General features: G+C 37.3%; 1 protein-coding gene across 1 annotated transcript; it reads left to right on the top strand.

Annotated features, from left to right (window-relative positions):
• Positions 1 to 446: 446 nt before the first annotated feature.
• Positions 447 to 15953, top strand: LOC135467431 (kynurenine 3-monooxygenase-like). Its single transcript, XM_064745204.1, has 14 exons — positions 447 to 494; positions 1155 to 1224; positions 2156 to 2343; positions 4246 to 4294; positions 4963 to 5050; positions 6107 to 6272; positions 8314 to 8507; positions 9124 to 9181; positions 9726 to 9815; positions 10366 to 10423; positions 11421 to 11503; positions 12279 to 12380; positions 13801 to 13860; positions 15382 to 15953. The coding sequence occupies exons 1-14, from the start codon at positions 447 to 449 to the stop codon at positions 15544 to 15546; spliced, it is 1419 nt and encodes a 472-aa protein (XP_064601274.1). The 3' UTR covers positions 15547 to 15953.
• Positions 15954 to 16515: the final 562 nt, after the last annotated feature.

Raw genomic sequence — 16515 nt, 5'->3', positions numbered from 1 at the left:
TAAAATGCCTTTTTGTTTATGCCTGACCGACTTTGAGTTAAAACTAGGTATTTGACCTTCTGCTTGCTTTTCACTTTGGTTTAGGCGCGTGGAAGAAAGTTAATTTCATTCGTGTTTAGTACCTAGGCCCTATTATATTCTAAAATCACACACTAAATAGGCCTAAACGTAACTGCGTCATATCAATAAGCTATACATAGTTTACAACATTCTTAAGCTCTTAGAATAAAATGAACTGAAAGGATAAATTTTGAATAGTTTTGAAAGATTTTATCATTAGAGTCACAAGTCTTATAATGATGTATTTCCCCAACAAATTACTCTAGAAAGTTAGTAAAATGGGTCAGTGTCACGTTATGCCCAGTGGCAATGTACGCGTCAGTATAAAGGACTTCTCACAGTTAACCCAAGTTGCAGTTTGAGGGACGTCACCAATGTCATATAGGATGTCGGTCGGAGACAGGTTGCATGTTGCCGTGGTCGGTGGCGGGCTGGTAAGTATGGTCTGATATCGGTGTTGTAAAATATTGTATTGTTAGAGTTTTATTTAAAGGTTTAAGTAGTTCAATCTAGTTGACACCCACTGAAATGAATTTCAGCAGAAACGCAAACGTACCCTGGAGAAGCAGCAAGACCGGTCCACTACAGCTCTGATGCGAGTCTGCAGGGCTGGCGCAGATCTCCCCGTGGCCTGTGTGACCTAAGCACGAACAGGACTACAGAGCTACATTGTTAATGTAGGCTACAATACATGTGATGACTTTATAGGAGATGGAGATCACTTTTTCATGTATTGTCCGTACAATTCAGATAATAGAAAGAAACTAGTTATTAAATATAGATATAGTCATATGCCGACATGTAATTCTCATTTTGTATCATATATACATACCAAGTATTTATGTTCATTCCTTCAAGATTTCTTTTGTTAATACCAGTATGAGGAAAACGTGTTTCATGAAAGCTTTAGAAATATGGGGTTGACATTGAAATATTTCAGTTAGTGCACGTTTCCATCATATTAAATGCAGGCTATATCGTTAGCTTAATTGATATTAGAGTACATTTATTCATGTAAAGTATTTAGGCCTCTATATCATAGGTAGGCCTATTTTGTACATGCATGTTGAATTTAAGTAACATTTTGCATTCAGGTTGGAGCCCTTAATGCCTGCTTCTTTGCTAAAAGAGGGTTCAAAGTTGATCTGTACGAGTCTAGGCCAGGTGAGAATCAGTAGTACATGAACAGGTATTTATTTATTTATTTATATATTTGTTTGATGTTTTACGCCATACTCAAGAATATTTCACTTACACACAACAGCGGCCAGCATTATGGTGGCAGGAAACCTGGCATATCCCGTGGGGAAACCCACAACCATCCTCAGGTCGCTGACAGACCTTCCCACCTACAGCCAGTGAAGAAGCCAGGAGGATTTGGACTTGAACTCACAGCTACTGCGTTGGTGAGAGGCTCCTTTGTCAATGCGCCACGTACGCTGGTGTGCTAACAGCCTCGGCCACGGATGCCACATCTACATGTATGAGATGAACAATGAATTGTGCTGTGTTTTGAATGTAGTTGGCTCACCTGTGTATTATGCCTTCTCAATATGGACAAGACCCTCACTGAAGATGTTGACCGTTCAGATTCAGCTTGCGCTGGCTTGACAATGGATTAAAGTCAGGTGGTTTGTCAGGTACCTGGCAAAGGACAGATGCATGTTTAGCAATACCCATAAATTAAATACTTACTGTTGTGTCAGTGAAAAATCGTTGAGTGTACCACTAACACCATTAAAATAAATAAATAAATTGTAAGAAGTAGTATGTCTTCTCAATGCATAGACTTTAAGTCTTCTCTGCAACTGTTTATTTGGTTTGTGCATCTGGGCTGACTTTTAAATCAGTTTCTTTTCTCAGAAATCGTGTTCCCTTATAAGATACCATAGCCTAGACAACATCTTCTGTGAAAAAGACATGAGAAATAAGACATGAAAAATAAGACATGAGAAATGAGACACTTTCAAAGTGCATGTTCGGACATTTTCGGAGTAGCCTTCGTCATGTATTGTGCCAAAATAAGTACTTTTCTACTACTTTTATTGAGACAGTATCTCACTAAAATTTCATGCCTCTCTCTGATTGATCACAGATATTCGTCTGCAGGAAGTCGTACAGGGCAGGAGCATCAACTTGGCTCTGTCATTCCGGGGTCGGGAAGCCCTGAAAGCCGTGGGTCTGGAAGAGAAGATCGTTCAGAATGGGATTGCCATGTACGCCCGCATGATTCACGACAAGGATGGGAGCCGTAAGCCAATCCCGTATGGCAGGAAGCATCAGGCAAGCTGGCAGTATTAATGGGGAATTGGTATAATATGTTCATGACATATTATGAGGATAATTTCTGTAAGCAAGAATCTTAAACTGTAAATAAAGTCAGAGTGACTGACAGAAGTGGGAAACCTGTAACATGTCCTGTATCTGTGTCCGATCTATCGTTTAGGGATGTGTCAGATAATACCACACCAGATGCCTCACCCAATATGAGGGTTACTGACACCATATATGTCCATATCCTCTCTCTCTCGTAGCAATACTAATATAATACGTTCAAACCTGTAAAGTACAGTGTATCCGTTCTCAACTATTTATTTGTATTCTTACACATTTATGTACCTATATATTTCCTTTTTCATTTATTCTAAAATAGCCAAATTTTTCTAATTTTTGGGACATGTTGGGTGCTGTTTTTAGCCAGTATACATGTAATTGTAGCAGGAACATTTAGTTTCTTTTTTTCCAGATGTTTAGTCGATCTAATGAACAACATGTTCATATTATAACTTTTCCAGAAAAACTGGGAAATAAATGCAGTTCCATGCTTTCAGCACAACTAACACCTACCCCAAAGATTTGGAATTAGGGTAATCTGTGTGGTTTACTCTGTACATTGGAATATTCACACTGTGGTGTTCCCTCATTCTCACAGTTTTTGATGCTGTGGTGATAATACGTGGTTGACAATGATCGTATGAACTTATATGGAGCCTAATGTTCGTTGAGCACTTCTTTTCACTAATGTAGTTGGTAGATTTGTACATCGCACGTGGGAAAGACCATGAGCAGTTTGCTTATTGTTGGTAATCAGCCCTGGGTGTGCCAGTTTCCCCCCCCCCCCCACTAATAAAACTGACCAGTGTTTCACAAGCAGAGCCTAATCTGGCCTTAGAAGGACAGGGGGTGGAACCACTGGTGAAAGGCACTTCATTGTTGAATATTTCGATTCTCATAAACTTTTAAGGGCCTCTGTTCCCACTGTTGACCGCCACCCCATGTGCACAGCACAGCATGTACCTAGCCCGAAAATTCAGTCTTTGGATGGCTTGTATTTACTGATATGTGGAGAACTCTGCCATCCCAGATGACATGTGCATGTGATCAGCACGTTGTATCATAATTACCCCAGACCATCATTAAAAAGTTGTTTTTTGTGGGTAACAAACCCTGTTTTTTGAAGTCGAGGCGAGTTTTTTTTTTTTTGAAAGTAAATTGAAAGTAATTCCCGTCCCGCATTATCTGAATGCTAATTTTCGTCACTTGCTTCAGGGCATACATTTCCGATTTTAAATGCTCTTTCAAAACTTTGCTGTTTTCATAACCAAGTTCTTTCACACCGAAGTCAAATATTTCTTCTTAATTCTGGATCCAACATTAAATTTGAGTAAATTTACGAGCTTTAAACCTAAACAACTAAAGTTAAAAGGCTTTCGCCACTGTGGCGAAGGGACGCCAATTTGCTTTCGCCACACAGAAGTTATATTCGCCAAAACTAATGTGGCGAATGGCTAGCCCAAGCCTAGCTTCTAAGTAGATAGTCCGAGTCTTATAATGAATTCTGGCTGTTTCATTTTTTTTTTTTTTTTTTATGCAAAGGGCACTTCGAGGGAACGGCAGCGTCCGGAAATCGGGCGCTGAGAAGGGCAGGATTGGGCCCTGACAAGTGTAAAATTCTTGAGTGTGGTGTTCAACATTGATCAAATAAAAAAACAAATAACATAAAATTTGCAAAGTACAGTCTACGTGTATGCATTCCTCGACAACATAACTGATCATGGGACTATTGTGGCAGTGTTTTATGTTATGTGACAGTAACTGATTTTAGAAAAAAAAAGACTCTACTAATACACCTGCACAAAAATGTCACCAAAAGCTTTATTGTTTTGTCCATTTTACGTTTTTCAGTATATAATGTCAGTGAGCCGCAGATTGCTCAATGAACACCTGTTAACAGGTAAGTTTTGGACTCATGATTTAATTTGATTGCGACGTGGACAAAGAGTCACATGAGGTTTGGGTTGATTTGTATGTTACAGTGCTCTCATTGTTTGTCATACCATAGGGACAATGGTTTGTGGTGTTAATGGGACCTTATTCAAGGGATCTCTTACATGTGCCCTGAAGATTACTTGTTTCCAACTATAGGGCTTGCAGGTCTCTATGCATCATAGGGAAAAGTTTGTAAGTTAGTTGCCAAAGATCGATGGTTTGCACTAGGTAGTTTAGTTCCTCCAGTGTACAAATGGCTGAAAATCCATATTTCCATTTCCACTGATAAGCTTCAGTGATATGTGTACTGTTGGAACTCTAACATGATCCAAAGCAAGACATGAATTGGTATTTCAGTTTCATTTGTTGGAGTTTCCACAATACTAAACAGCAGCCAGGTAAATAAATAAAGAAGTATGCCATAATTTCTTCATGTTGTATAGCAAATATCTGAATAGCAGGTGACTTTTATAAGTAATTTTAACAATGTTTGTTTTCCATCCTTAACCCTGACTTTCACATATTTATTTTGGCACTGCTGAGTGGATGTCTTGGTTATCATTCACATTCATTCTGAATGGCACAAAAACTTACGGGAGATGATTTTATTTTGAATTTTTGTATTTGTTTCAGCTGCAGAGAAATATCCAAATGTTACCATTCACTTTGAGCACAAATTGTTTGGTTGTGACTTCAATGTAGGACAAGTTATGTTTCAGAAGTAAGTATTTACATCTAATATAGATACAAGCAAATTGTCTATAGCATAATATTTGGTTCTTGGTTATAAGTAATGGTAAGTCTAACAATTAATTTAAAAAAAAAACACATAGGAAAAGTATATTAATTATTAACTTCTGTATGTCACCTAAAGTTTGGTATGTAAAAATGCATGTTCAGAATTTCATAAAGGCTTTAAAATTATACTTTTGTTGCCAACTTATTTTTTTCTTGTAAAAATAGTGATGAATCAGTTAGAATCAAGCAAAATGTTTCACTTGAAAAATGCTAAACTTTAAGGGAAATACAGTAGCTTTAGTTCACGTTTACAAATATTTGTTTATTAAGCAGATTTGCACATCCATCCAGTAAGCTGTCAGTGATCATGAAAATACTGGGGAAAAATCATTCAGACACAGTAGATTTTCGTGAACTAAGTGTGAGAAACTAATTAATCATGAACTAATTAAACATGTTTAGTCGATCATCATCAACTTGAGAAACCACCACACTTAAGATATGCTAATGGGTTATGACTCATGTGAAAGAGAAACACCACACAGGCATTTTAGTCTGTCTGTGGTGATTTTAAGAGCATTAACAGATCTGAGCTGATTGTGAACTACTAGTGAAAAACAATACCATCTAGATATCTTTCTGTCCCAAACTTTTTAAAAAGTAACAGCCTATTCATTAAGCTGACCACTAACTTCTTAAAATACAAACCACAAAACCAATGTGAAATGTGAACAGTGTTGTTGTATTTATACATGCTAAATGCTTTTCAAATTATGTTTAACAGCATTAAAGGGCCAAGGTTTAAACCAAAACCTTGTCTCATGTATTATAAAAACTTGAATCTTCAACATTTTTACACATTACATGGCATAAGTAATTATTTGATTTAGGAGATACAAATAAATACATTTTATTCTCAAACTTCAGAGCTAAACCTTTTCAATCATCAAAGTTAAAAATGTTTATCATTTTGAAAAAAAAATGTTGAGAATTACAAAAAAAAGCTGTCATTTTTGTTATTGTTGTTAAAACCATGCAGGTCAGATGGTGACACAGTGACAAACACAGTTGACCTGATTGTGGGAAATGATGGTGCCTTCTCCGCTGTACGGCGACAAATCATGAAGACTGTTAGGTTTGACTTCCAGCAGACATATATCCCCCATGGGTACATGGAGCTGTGTATCCCGCCCTCACATGACCAGGTGAGGTGATAAAATCATGTGTATCCCTCCGTCACGTAACAAGGTGAGGTGATAAGAGCATGTATATATTCCTCCCTCATATAACCAGGTGAGGTGATAAAAGCATGTGTATCCCTCCCTCATATAACCAGGTGAGGTGATAAAATCATGTGTATCCCTCCGTCATGTAACAAGGTTTGGTGATAAGGGCATGTATATATTCCTCCCTCATATAACCAGGTGAAGTGATAAAAGCACGTGTATCCCTCCCTCACATAGCCAGGTGAGATGATAAGAGCATGTGTATCCCTCCCTCAAATAAACAGGTATGGTGATGAGGGTATGTGTATCCCTCCCTCATATAACCAGGTAAGGTGATAAGATTATGTGTATCCCTCCGTCACATAACCAGGTAAGGTGATAAGATTATGTGTATCCCTCCGTCACGTAACCAGGTGAGGTGATAAGGGCATGTATATCCCTCCTTCATATAACGAGGTGAGATGATAAAAGCACGTGTATCCCTCCCTCACAAAACCAGGTGATGTGATAAAAGCATGTGTATCCTCCCTCACATAACCAGGTGATGTGATAAAGCATGTGTATCCCTCCCTCACATAACCAGGTGAAGTGATAAGAGCATGTGTATCCTCCCTCACATAACCAGGTGATGTGATAAAAGCATGTGTATCCCTCCCTCACATAACCAGGTGAAGTGATAAGAGCATGTGTATCCTCCCTCACATAACCAGGTGATGTGATAAGAGCATGTGTATCCTCCCTGATATAACCAGGTGAAGTGATAAGAGCATGTGTATCCTCCCTCACATAACCAGGTGATGTGATAAAAGCATGTGTATCCCTCCCTCACATAACCAGGTGAAGTGATAAGAGCATGTGTATCCTCCCTCACATAACCAAGTGATGTGATAAGAGCATGTGGATCCTCCCTCATATAACCAGGTGAGGTGATAAGAGCATGTGGATCCCTCCCTGACATAACCGGGTGCGATGATAAGAACATGTGTATCCCTCCTTCATATAACCAGCTAAGGGCGTGTGTATCCCTTTCTCACATTACCAGGTGAAGTGATAAGAGCATGTGTATCCTCCCTCATATAACCAGGTGATGTGATAAGAGCATGTGTATCCTCCCTCATATAACCAGGTGAGGTGATAAGAGCATGTGTATCCCTCCCTCACATAACCAGGTGATGTGATAAGAGCATGTGTATCCTCCCTCACATAACCAGGTGAAGTGATAAGAGCATGTGTATCCCTCCCTCACATAACCAGGTGATGTGATAAGAGCATGTGTATCCTCCCTCACATAACCAGGTGAAGTGATAAGAGCATGTGTATCCTCCCTCACATAACCAGGTGAAGTGATAAGAGCATGTGTATCCTCCCTCATATAACCAGGTGATGTGATAAGAGCATGTGTATCCCTCCCTCATATAACCAGGTGCGATGATAAGAACATGTGTATCCCTCCTTCATATAACCAGCTAGGGGCGTGTGTATCCCTTCCTCACTTAACCAGGTGAAGTGCAGATAAGAGCATGTGTATCCCTCTCTGACATAATCAGCCATGGTAAGAGCTTGTGTATCTCTCCACACATATCTAGGTGAGGTGATATAAGATCCCATATATCCCCCTCTCACATTACCAGGTGAGGTGCTGAGGTCAGTAAGACAGTCTGCATTTCAAGAAAACTGAAATAAAAATAAATCTTCAGGTAATTGCTCTTAACTTTGCAACAACCAAGTTAATAAATAAACGAAAGTTTCCCCATAGGTGTTTCAGTTTTTGTGTCAGCAAGGGGCATCATTTGGGGTTGACAGTTTAATCAATACAGCAACAATATCAGATAGTTTTGCAAGCCAACATAAAACACATAATAATACATCCTGGGTGTAACATTGTCAGTGAAGGGTGTTAAGAATGTCTTGCCATTTATTATTGTACTTCACATCCATAGTTTGCGTTGTTAAACAAGTGTCTGTATTTCCACACTGTGCCACATTATAAATCAAATTTACTCATTATGATTTTTTTCAGTTCGCCATGGAGAAGAACTACCTTCACATCTGGCCCAGGAACGAATTCATGATGATAGCTTTGCCTAACCTGGATAAGAGTTTTACCACCACACTTTTCATGCCGTTTGAAATCTTTGAATCCATCCAGACAGAAAATGAATTGTTGCAGTTTTTCCAGGAGAAATTCCCAGACTCCATTGAGTTGTTGGGAGAGTGAGTCATCAATATTTTTGCTTGTAAAGAATTTCGATTGTTTTTAAGAAAGAAAATAAAATCTGTTATGCAAAAAAAAGGAAAAAACAAAAATTTTTAAACAAGATGGTGCCCTGGCCTGCCAATGGTTCTTCTGTGATGGGACTAGCCGAAAGCCTTTGAACTAGAGTTTGTGGCCAATTCCAGTTCTTAATTTAGCTGCAATTTTATGTTGTGGAGTTTGTCCAGGACCTTGAGGTGCTGTGACTTTCTCTAGTCTCCTCTCAGCAGCTCAAATATAAACCTGGCACATTAGTGAAATATTTCTTGTGTAAAATATCATAATTTATGTACTACATTAAATATATCTATATATGCATGTCGTTATACTTTAGGGACTTTCATTCATGATGTTAGAATATGTGTGGTCTGACATTGTGAAATCTGTACATGTTTTACTCTGCAGTGGTGTACTATGGTTGTATTACAACCTGTGTAGTATTATACCTGTATTATTTTAGTTTATAAGGTATACAAAAACATAGGTGATGGTGAAAACATTATGTGGTACTTTTTACGCATCTCCTGCGTGTAAGCTGGCATGCCACTTGTAATTTGTGTCAATCTCTCCCACCAGAGAAGCCCTGAAGAAGACCTACATTAACAGTAAGCCACTTCCCATGATTTCTATCAAGGTGAGAGAACGACTGAATCAGTGAATGAACAAAATTGTCTCTAGTAATAGTTTTTCCTAGCTGTGTAAGCATTGTCAGTTTTGTGCTCAATCTCTTGTGTGTTTCAACAGGTCACATCATTTGACTCCCTCGCACTAAAATCTCTCCCGGGGCCTCTCTGTGGACAAGGTGGTTAGCATGCCAGTGCAGCGCAATGACTGAGGAGCCTCTCACGAATGCGGTCGCTGTGAGTTCAAATCCAACTCTTGCTGGCTTCCTCTCAAGCTGTATGTGAGATGGTTTGACAGCAACCCACAGATGGTCATGGGTTTCCCCCTGGCTCGTCTCAGTTTCCTCCTACCATAATACTGGCCGCCGTTGTATAAGTGAAATATTCTTGAGTATGGCGTATAGCACCAATCAAATAAAGGAATTAATAAATTGAAATCACCATCTTTGCTTTGTGAACATTGTTAATTGTCTACTGAAACTCTGTTTAAATAAGTCACAATAGTCAAGTCCCTCGCACTGAAATGTTTCCCTTGCACACGTTGTAATGTTTCAGTGTTCACCATATCATGTTGGAGACAAAGCTGTGATCATGGGAGATGCTGGCCATGCCATGGTTCCATTCTATGGTCAGGGAATGAATGCTGTAAGTTACAGAAATGGTAGTATGAGGATGGTTTGTTGCTTTTTGTAGCAGGCTAGTCTCAAAGCAGACTTATCAGTCCTGTACTGATGAAGTTTGAGTTTTGGACCATTATGTGCAATTCAGGCAAAATTATGGCAGCTTTGGACGTTTGGATGTTCAGGATTTTTTCATATTGGTTCATTGTTTTGAATTAAAGGTAATGCACAGATTAACTTTGATTGAACTTTGAGTGTACGGCTGTTTTGTCCATTTCCAAAGGAATTGAGTCCATTTTTGTTCTGTTGTGAACCACCAGTCATAGTGTACTTAGACCAGGCCTATCCATTTTGTTTTGTAGATTGACCTAAAATTTTGTATCAGACAGTACACACTTTTTTCTGTATAGATATTCATCTGTTAGTTTAAGGATTTCAATCTGTGACAAAACTTCGGATCAGTTTTATTTGGGAGAATATCATGTGCACGTGTGATTTAAGGCATGTTTGAAGGAGTAAATTTTGGTCCAGTAGTTACACAATGTCAAAAATGTATTATGTTTCTGCATTTTTAGGGTTTTGAAGACTGTTTACTGTTCGATGAACTCTTGGATAAGTACCACAATGACCTATGTAAGTATTACACTCTTATATAGAACAGTATATTTTAATTAAAATATCATGACTGAATTACTACTTTTGACTTATGCTATTAAACTTACAGATGTTTAAAAGCTTTTTTGATAGGTAATTGCAGGATGATATCCCATTTAGAAAATGATAGTTTCAGTACCAAAAGTCATAACTTAATGACCTTTATTTGCCTGTAAAAATGAATGTTTTCATGTGACTTGTATGCCAAATGTGGGGTACTAAATGTGAAACTTAACTGCTAAGGTGTAAAATGTGTACACCATGTGTATTTCATAAGGTGAATTTCATGGCTTGAGAAATATCATTGGTTTTAATGCATTGCTAGCAATCATTCTTAACATTGCTTGCATGCATTGAGTATGAAAGGTGTCCTTTTGAGCTCAATTACATCAAGCAAGTGAACATCAATCCTTGTTTAGATCAAACACTTTTATATGAAGCATGCTAACATCGGATTACCGGCCCCGATAGCACAGCCAGTAGAGCGTCCGCTTAGGGAGCAGTAGATCCAGTGTCAATCCTGGGTTGAGACACACCTAAGACCTTAAAAGAGGAAGTTGTAACTTCCTCGCTTGGCATTCAGCATTCAGGGGATAGTGCAACGACTGGTTGACCCCTTATATTAGTACAATGGCTCGGGTGGGTCAGCTTACTTGCCTTCGGTGAGGTGTTTCAGTGAAGCAGCACTAGATAAAAGAGTGGTGGAAATCTGTCCTGCAACAAGGAGGCACATTACATGCACTCTAAGGATTCCTTCATCGTCACATGACTGAAAAATTGTTAAGTAAGACATTAACCCCAATCACTCACTCACTCACTCACTCACTCACTCTAACATTGGATTGATTCAATCTGGTTTAGTGTAATCTGACTTCTCCCAAGTAAACTTCAACACTCAAACAGGTGTGGTATACTGGATGCAGCCTACATGTACGTATTGAATCTACCTGAAATGTTCTGTTTAACATACTTGTAGCTAAAGTTCTTGCTGAATATACCCGCATCAGAAGTGTGGATGCCAAAGCCATCTGTGACCTGGCCATGTATAACTATGTGGAGGTGAGGCTGAACTCACGAATGTCCAGTGTTTTATGATGAATGGTGTTAAAGCATACCCTAGTAGAATAAAAATCATGAAAGAATATTTCAGATTTTTAAAGCAACCATTCTTTTCTGGAAACAGCTAAAGGATAACTTTGTTTCAGACGACACATTTTGCTTGATTTTTGATTGATTCAATGATCCGTCAGATAGACTTTTCTTTAAATTAATTTTTTATCAGAAAAAGTGTTGGTACCAAAAGTATCATTTTAAAGCCTTTTTGTACTTCATAGGCCTAAGTTTAGATGAAGTACATAATTTATTTATCTTTCAAATATGTTGTAGCTATCAATAAATATTTATGAAATATTTCATTTGTATGAAAGGCATTAAAAACCATACTATGCATAACAACAGATTTATGATCCATAAAATCACACTACTATTGTAACATTTTACCATTTTTATTTTGGATAAAAAAAAATGACAAACAGTAGTATTTAGTTTATTTGCCTTTAATACAGTTTCGGCTGTATTTAAATAATCTCATCATTAAACATGCAGAAACTGTTTGGCTTGCATAACTCTTAGGATTAAATTACATATATATATATATATATATATATATATATATATATATATATGTATATTATATTTGCTTGAATTGTTTAGCACCCATATGTTTTAAGTGCTGACTGGTCAGACACTTAGCCTGTGGAGCTGCATGTTGCTTCGGCTGCGACTTTTAGTCAGGAAAATTTGCTGACAGCGAACTAATGCTTTCATTTTTCAGATGAGAGAATCAGTCAATTCCAAGCTGTTTCTCTTGAGAAAGAAGCTGGATAATTTATTACACTGGCTATTTCCGAATTATTGGATACCTCTCTATACAATGGTATGTGTTCACTGAGATATGGTAACGTTACCAGATCAGAGGAAATATATGCATACATGGCAAGTAGAAGAGGCTGTAGGAGCAGTAATAATAAATGGTAATAGTAAAGTTTTCCAATTACACGCACATGTAAATTAATTTCTTGGAAATAGCATTAAACCCAAATAAACAAACAAGTGCGGTAAATCACCTATAATTTCTTGCCACTAATCACACTGATCTACCGTTGGTAAAAATTCATGTGATTTTTAGCTCACCTTCATGAAGTAAGGAGAGGTATTTTGAGGGAGGGATAGGATGCTGTTGGAGTCAATGTCCAGTTTGGTTAAAGTTTATGGCCAATCATAGGGTTGCAGTGGCCACCCATACCACACAGATAGCCAACCATTGGTAGCGATTTGCATATCGATCAAAAACCAAGGAAGTCTTTTACCTCATAAAATTTCACTTAGTTATTCACAGGGTTGCAATTACCTCCCATGGTACATGGATTGCCCAATGCAGTTCACGACTTGCATATCAAAGACCTCTGTTGTAAATTTGTGCATGTGTGAACTCCCCACAGTGTCTTTTTACCACCACAATGGTTTACAACTCGATAATGTATGAAGTCACTGCTCTGTAATCCTTATGCGTACAATAAACCGTCATAATTATGACAGTATAATAATTTTGATCTTTCTTGTTGCTTTAGTGGCAAGATCTTTGCACTATATAATTAGAGGATAATATCTGTTTATGATTGTCAATCATTCTACTTTTTGTTGGTTTAGAGGTTAATATTTGAATGTATCACATAACTTGAACATTATGCAGTTTTACAAACTGCTCAATCAGGTAAGTTACTGGTATTCTCTTAATGCCTTGTTAAACTACTACCATACTACAGTTTGTACAGCAGGGCATAAGAAGTTATAGGCGATTTATCCCATGTTTTTGAACATTATCCTTAAACTATCACTAATGTTATTTTAGCATTCAGCGGAAATTTCGTTTATTTCTTTTCTTTATTTGTCCTTGTTTCTGATACGATAGGCAGTACCATACACTAAATGTATTAGATGACAATAAGTTACATTGGTATCTATAGTACCATGTTTCCATCAAGAGACACATTTTGACCAGGCATTTGCTTTGCACTGATTGTGTTTCTGTAAATTACCTATAATTTCATGAAATGGTCAACCGCTAATCACCCCACTGAACTCTAAAAGTCGATGAAATATCACCTGATATTATGCGCAATTCAGCATAACTCCAGTATAACTTAACACTTTTTAACTACTGTTTGCATGGCAGAGAGATTAGTTGGTGACAAAGTTCCATGAATTATACTGATAAATTTCCTGTATTTCCAACAAAAGGAGACCCTTAATTGTTGATATGCATGCAGTTGAATTACCCGTGCTTTCCTCTACAGGTGTCTTTTACTCGTACCAGGTATCATGAAGCCATTGAGAAAAGGAAATGGCAGGACAAGGTATTTTGATATAAATTTTTATATTTCTCAAGTTTTTATGATCTGTGACAGATTCAAAAAGAGATCACAGCTAAAGTCGATTGTAAATCAACAGTTGACTTTACAGACAGTTGTAAAAGTAAGTTACGCTCCTTGCACAGAGGAATTGTACAGTGATTGTAACATTTTCGCAGTGACGCTCATGAGCGCAGGCCAGATTTGACAAGTACATAATGAAGTCTATACAAACAGAAAATGTACCAGTCAGTAATTTTTCTTGCCTTCATCTTCAAAAGAGATCGAAATCATAATGATTGGGCAGCTAATAACAGCAAGAACATCTGAAAAAATCTCATCGTATCATTTTGAGATGATTAAACTGCTCATCTTTGCAAATCAGATCTAAAATGACCAAAAGTCTACCTAAGGCTATACAAGACAAGTATTTGTACTTAGTGTTAAGGGGTTGACCCCATTGTAATTTTTGATTCCTATTTATGACAAACATTGCTTACAATTCCTTCATGCAAGAGGATGTCGATAGTAAGTTAGGACTTTTGATCGTGATTTTGGTGATTTACAATCAACGTAGGCTTACGATCCCTCTGTGGAAGCAGCCCCTACATCACGGAAGCTCTGTAAGGATTACCTAAAGGTCAACTGCTGAGGTTTTAGGTTTGTTACAAAAATTTAACTAAATAGTGTTAAATTGTTCTATTAATTTGTGTGCTACATCATGGAAGCTCTGTAAGGATTACTTAAAGGTCAACTGCTAAGGTTTTAGGTTTGTTACAAAAATTTAACTAAATATAGACGCTGTTAAATTGTTCTATTAATTTATGTGTTTATGTGAAATTCACCATTTGGAGTCACCAGATATAAAATGCACAAATTTGGACAGTCTTTGATTTTCTTCAAAATGCAATAGCTTGTCTCTCTGTGATTTTGATTTTGGAATGTCCTGATGATGATGTCCTCAGGGCTCATTCATCTGACAAGCCATGTCAGCCTTCAAACTGATATATTTTATGAAAGATGACTGCAGGTGACAACTGCAGTGTCCTGATGCTATAAAAGGAAGGAGAGATAATTGACATACCATAATTCTTCAGTATTTTTACATGTTTGCAAGGTGTTTATTCAAACATATTCTGAGGGCAGTTTCCTTTGTTGATTGACAAAATTATACTTTTTGTGAAGCCCAGAAATTGGCTAATCCAACCAGTGTAGTTTTATCTCCAAAATCAAATTGAAAATGTACATAAATTGCACTGAAGTTTGTTCTTTCATATGTGAGAAGGTTGAGGAATTACTGTACATTTTAACATTAAAGTATATGTAGCCATATATAGCACCAAAGAAAAATTACAAGGGAAAAAAATAGCAGAGGCCAGCAGATATACGGGTAGCTTTGGGCTATGCACATCATAACACGGAAAATTGAACTAACGGAGAGTCCTTTTGTCAGTGAGGTGTGTCAAATCTGCCTGGAGCGTTGAAGTGCAACTCACTATAATACACATTGTTTGATTTTCTTTGAAGATTCTATCTGCATGTACACGGGTCAGTGTGCTGATGACCATAGTAGGGGGCGCTTTTCTCATCAGGCATCTCCTCAGGAACAGCACGTTCAGCAACAGTGTTTCAACGGCTTTCCCGAAACTTCAAATCCCACCTGCTATTTCCACCTTTTTCAATCACGAATAATGTCACAAAAGTTTCAGTAATTGGTTTTCTGGTAAAGTGAATCTTTTAGATGTCATCAGAGGGTAGGGAAACACAAAAAAGTCATCTATTTAACTTGTCGGAAACGTGGACTGTTTGGCTGACTTTTTCAGTTGAAAACATATCAATTTGATCAGTAATCCTTGACAAAGAGGAAATCTTAAAAAACATTAATTTCAGGCAAAAGGTAGATTTTGAATTTTATTTTTATTACATTATTTTTTTTTAAAGTGTTTAACACATAATAAGATTGGTGTTGTCTCAAGTCCACAAGTCTCATCCAACAAACAGAAGTCCTCTTTTGTGAGTAGAGATTCTCCTTGAGAAAAATGTTCACGCCAGTATGAAAACAAGTCATTGCAAAAATGGCATACATGATTATATTTAGTTTTTAGTCCATTGTATACATTGTTCATGCATTTACGTGATGAATTTTTTACTGAGTTGAGTGAGTTAACTTTTTTCTAAACAGGTTTAAAGAAGTGAGTTTTGACTCTTTTTCTCAACATTTTCTTGACTGGTTTAAGGAAATGAGTTGACTTTTTCTCAACAGGTTGAACAAAGTCTGTTACTAATGCCATGTTCCCTGACAGTTTTTAATTTAGGATGATTCTTCGTGCTTAAAATGTAAATGCAAACTTTTATTCTCTACATAATGTAAACCTTTAACCTTTTCAACCACTAAAGCATTTTTTTCAGTGGAATTTACGCATAGAATTATTTTCAAAATGATGCTCAAAATGATTTGTTTCAGTCATTAATGATGCAAGCTGTGCAGATTATTTCTCTGCACCCTAGTTCTCAAAATGTTCAAAATATTAGCTGCACAGGCGATTGAAAAGGTTGAAGAATTAGGGAAATGCTCGTTGTCGTGATATATTACTTTTTTATGTCTTTATTTTGGTAACTTGTTACAACTTAGTATGAAGTTTTTGAGAATGTAAATGACGC

Source organism: Liolophura sinensis, chromosome 6 (assembly GCF_032854445.1).
Source record: "Liolophura sinensis isolate JHLJ2023 chromosome 6, CUHK_Ljap_v2, whole genome shotgun sequence".
Taxonomy (NCBI): Eukaryota; Metazoa; Mollusca; class Polyplacophora; order Chitonida; family Chitonidae; genus Liolophura; species Liolophura sinensis.
The sequence above is the reverse complement of the archived record's forward strand: the minus strand, read 5'-3'. Positions and strand labels throughout refer to the sequence as shown.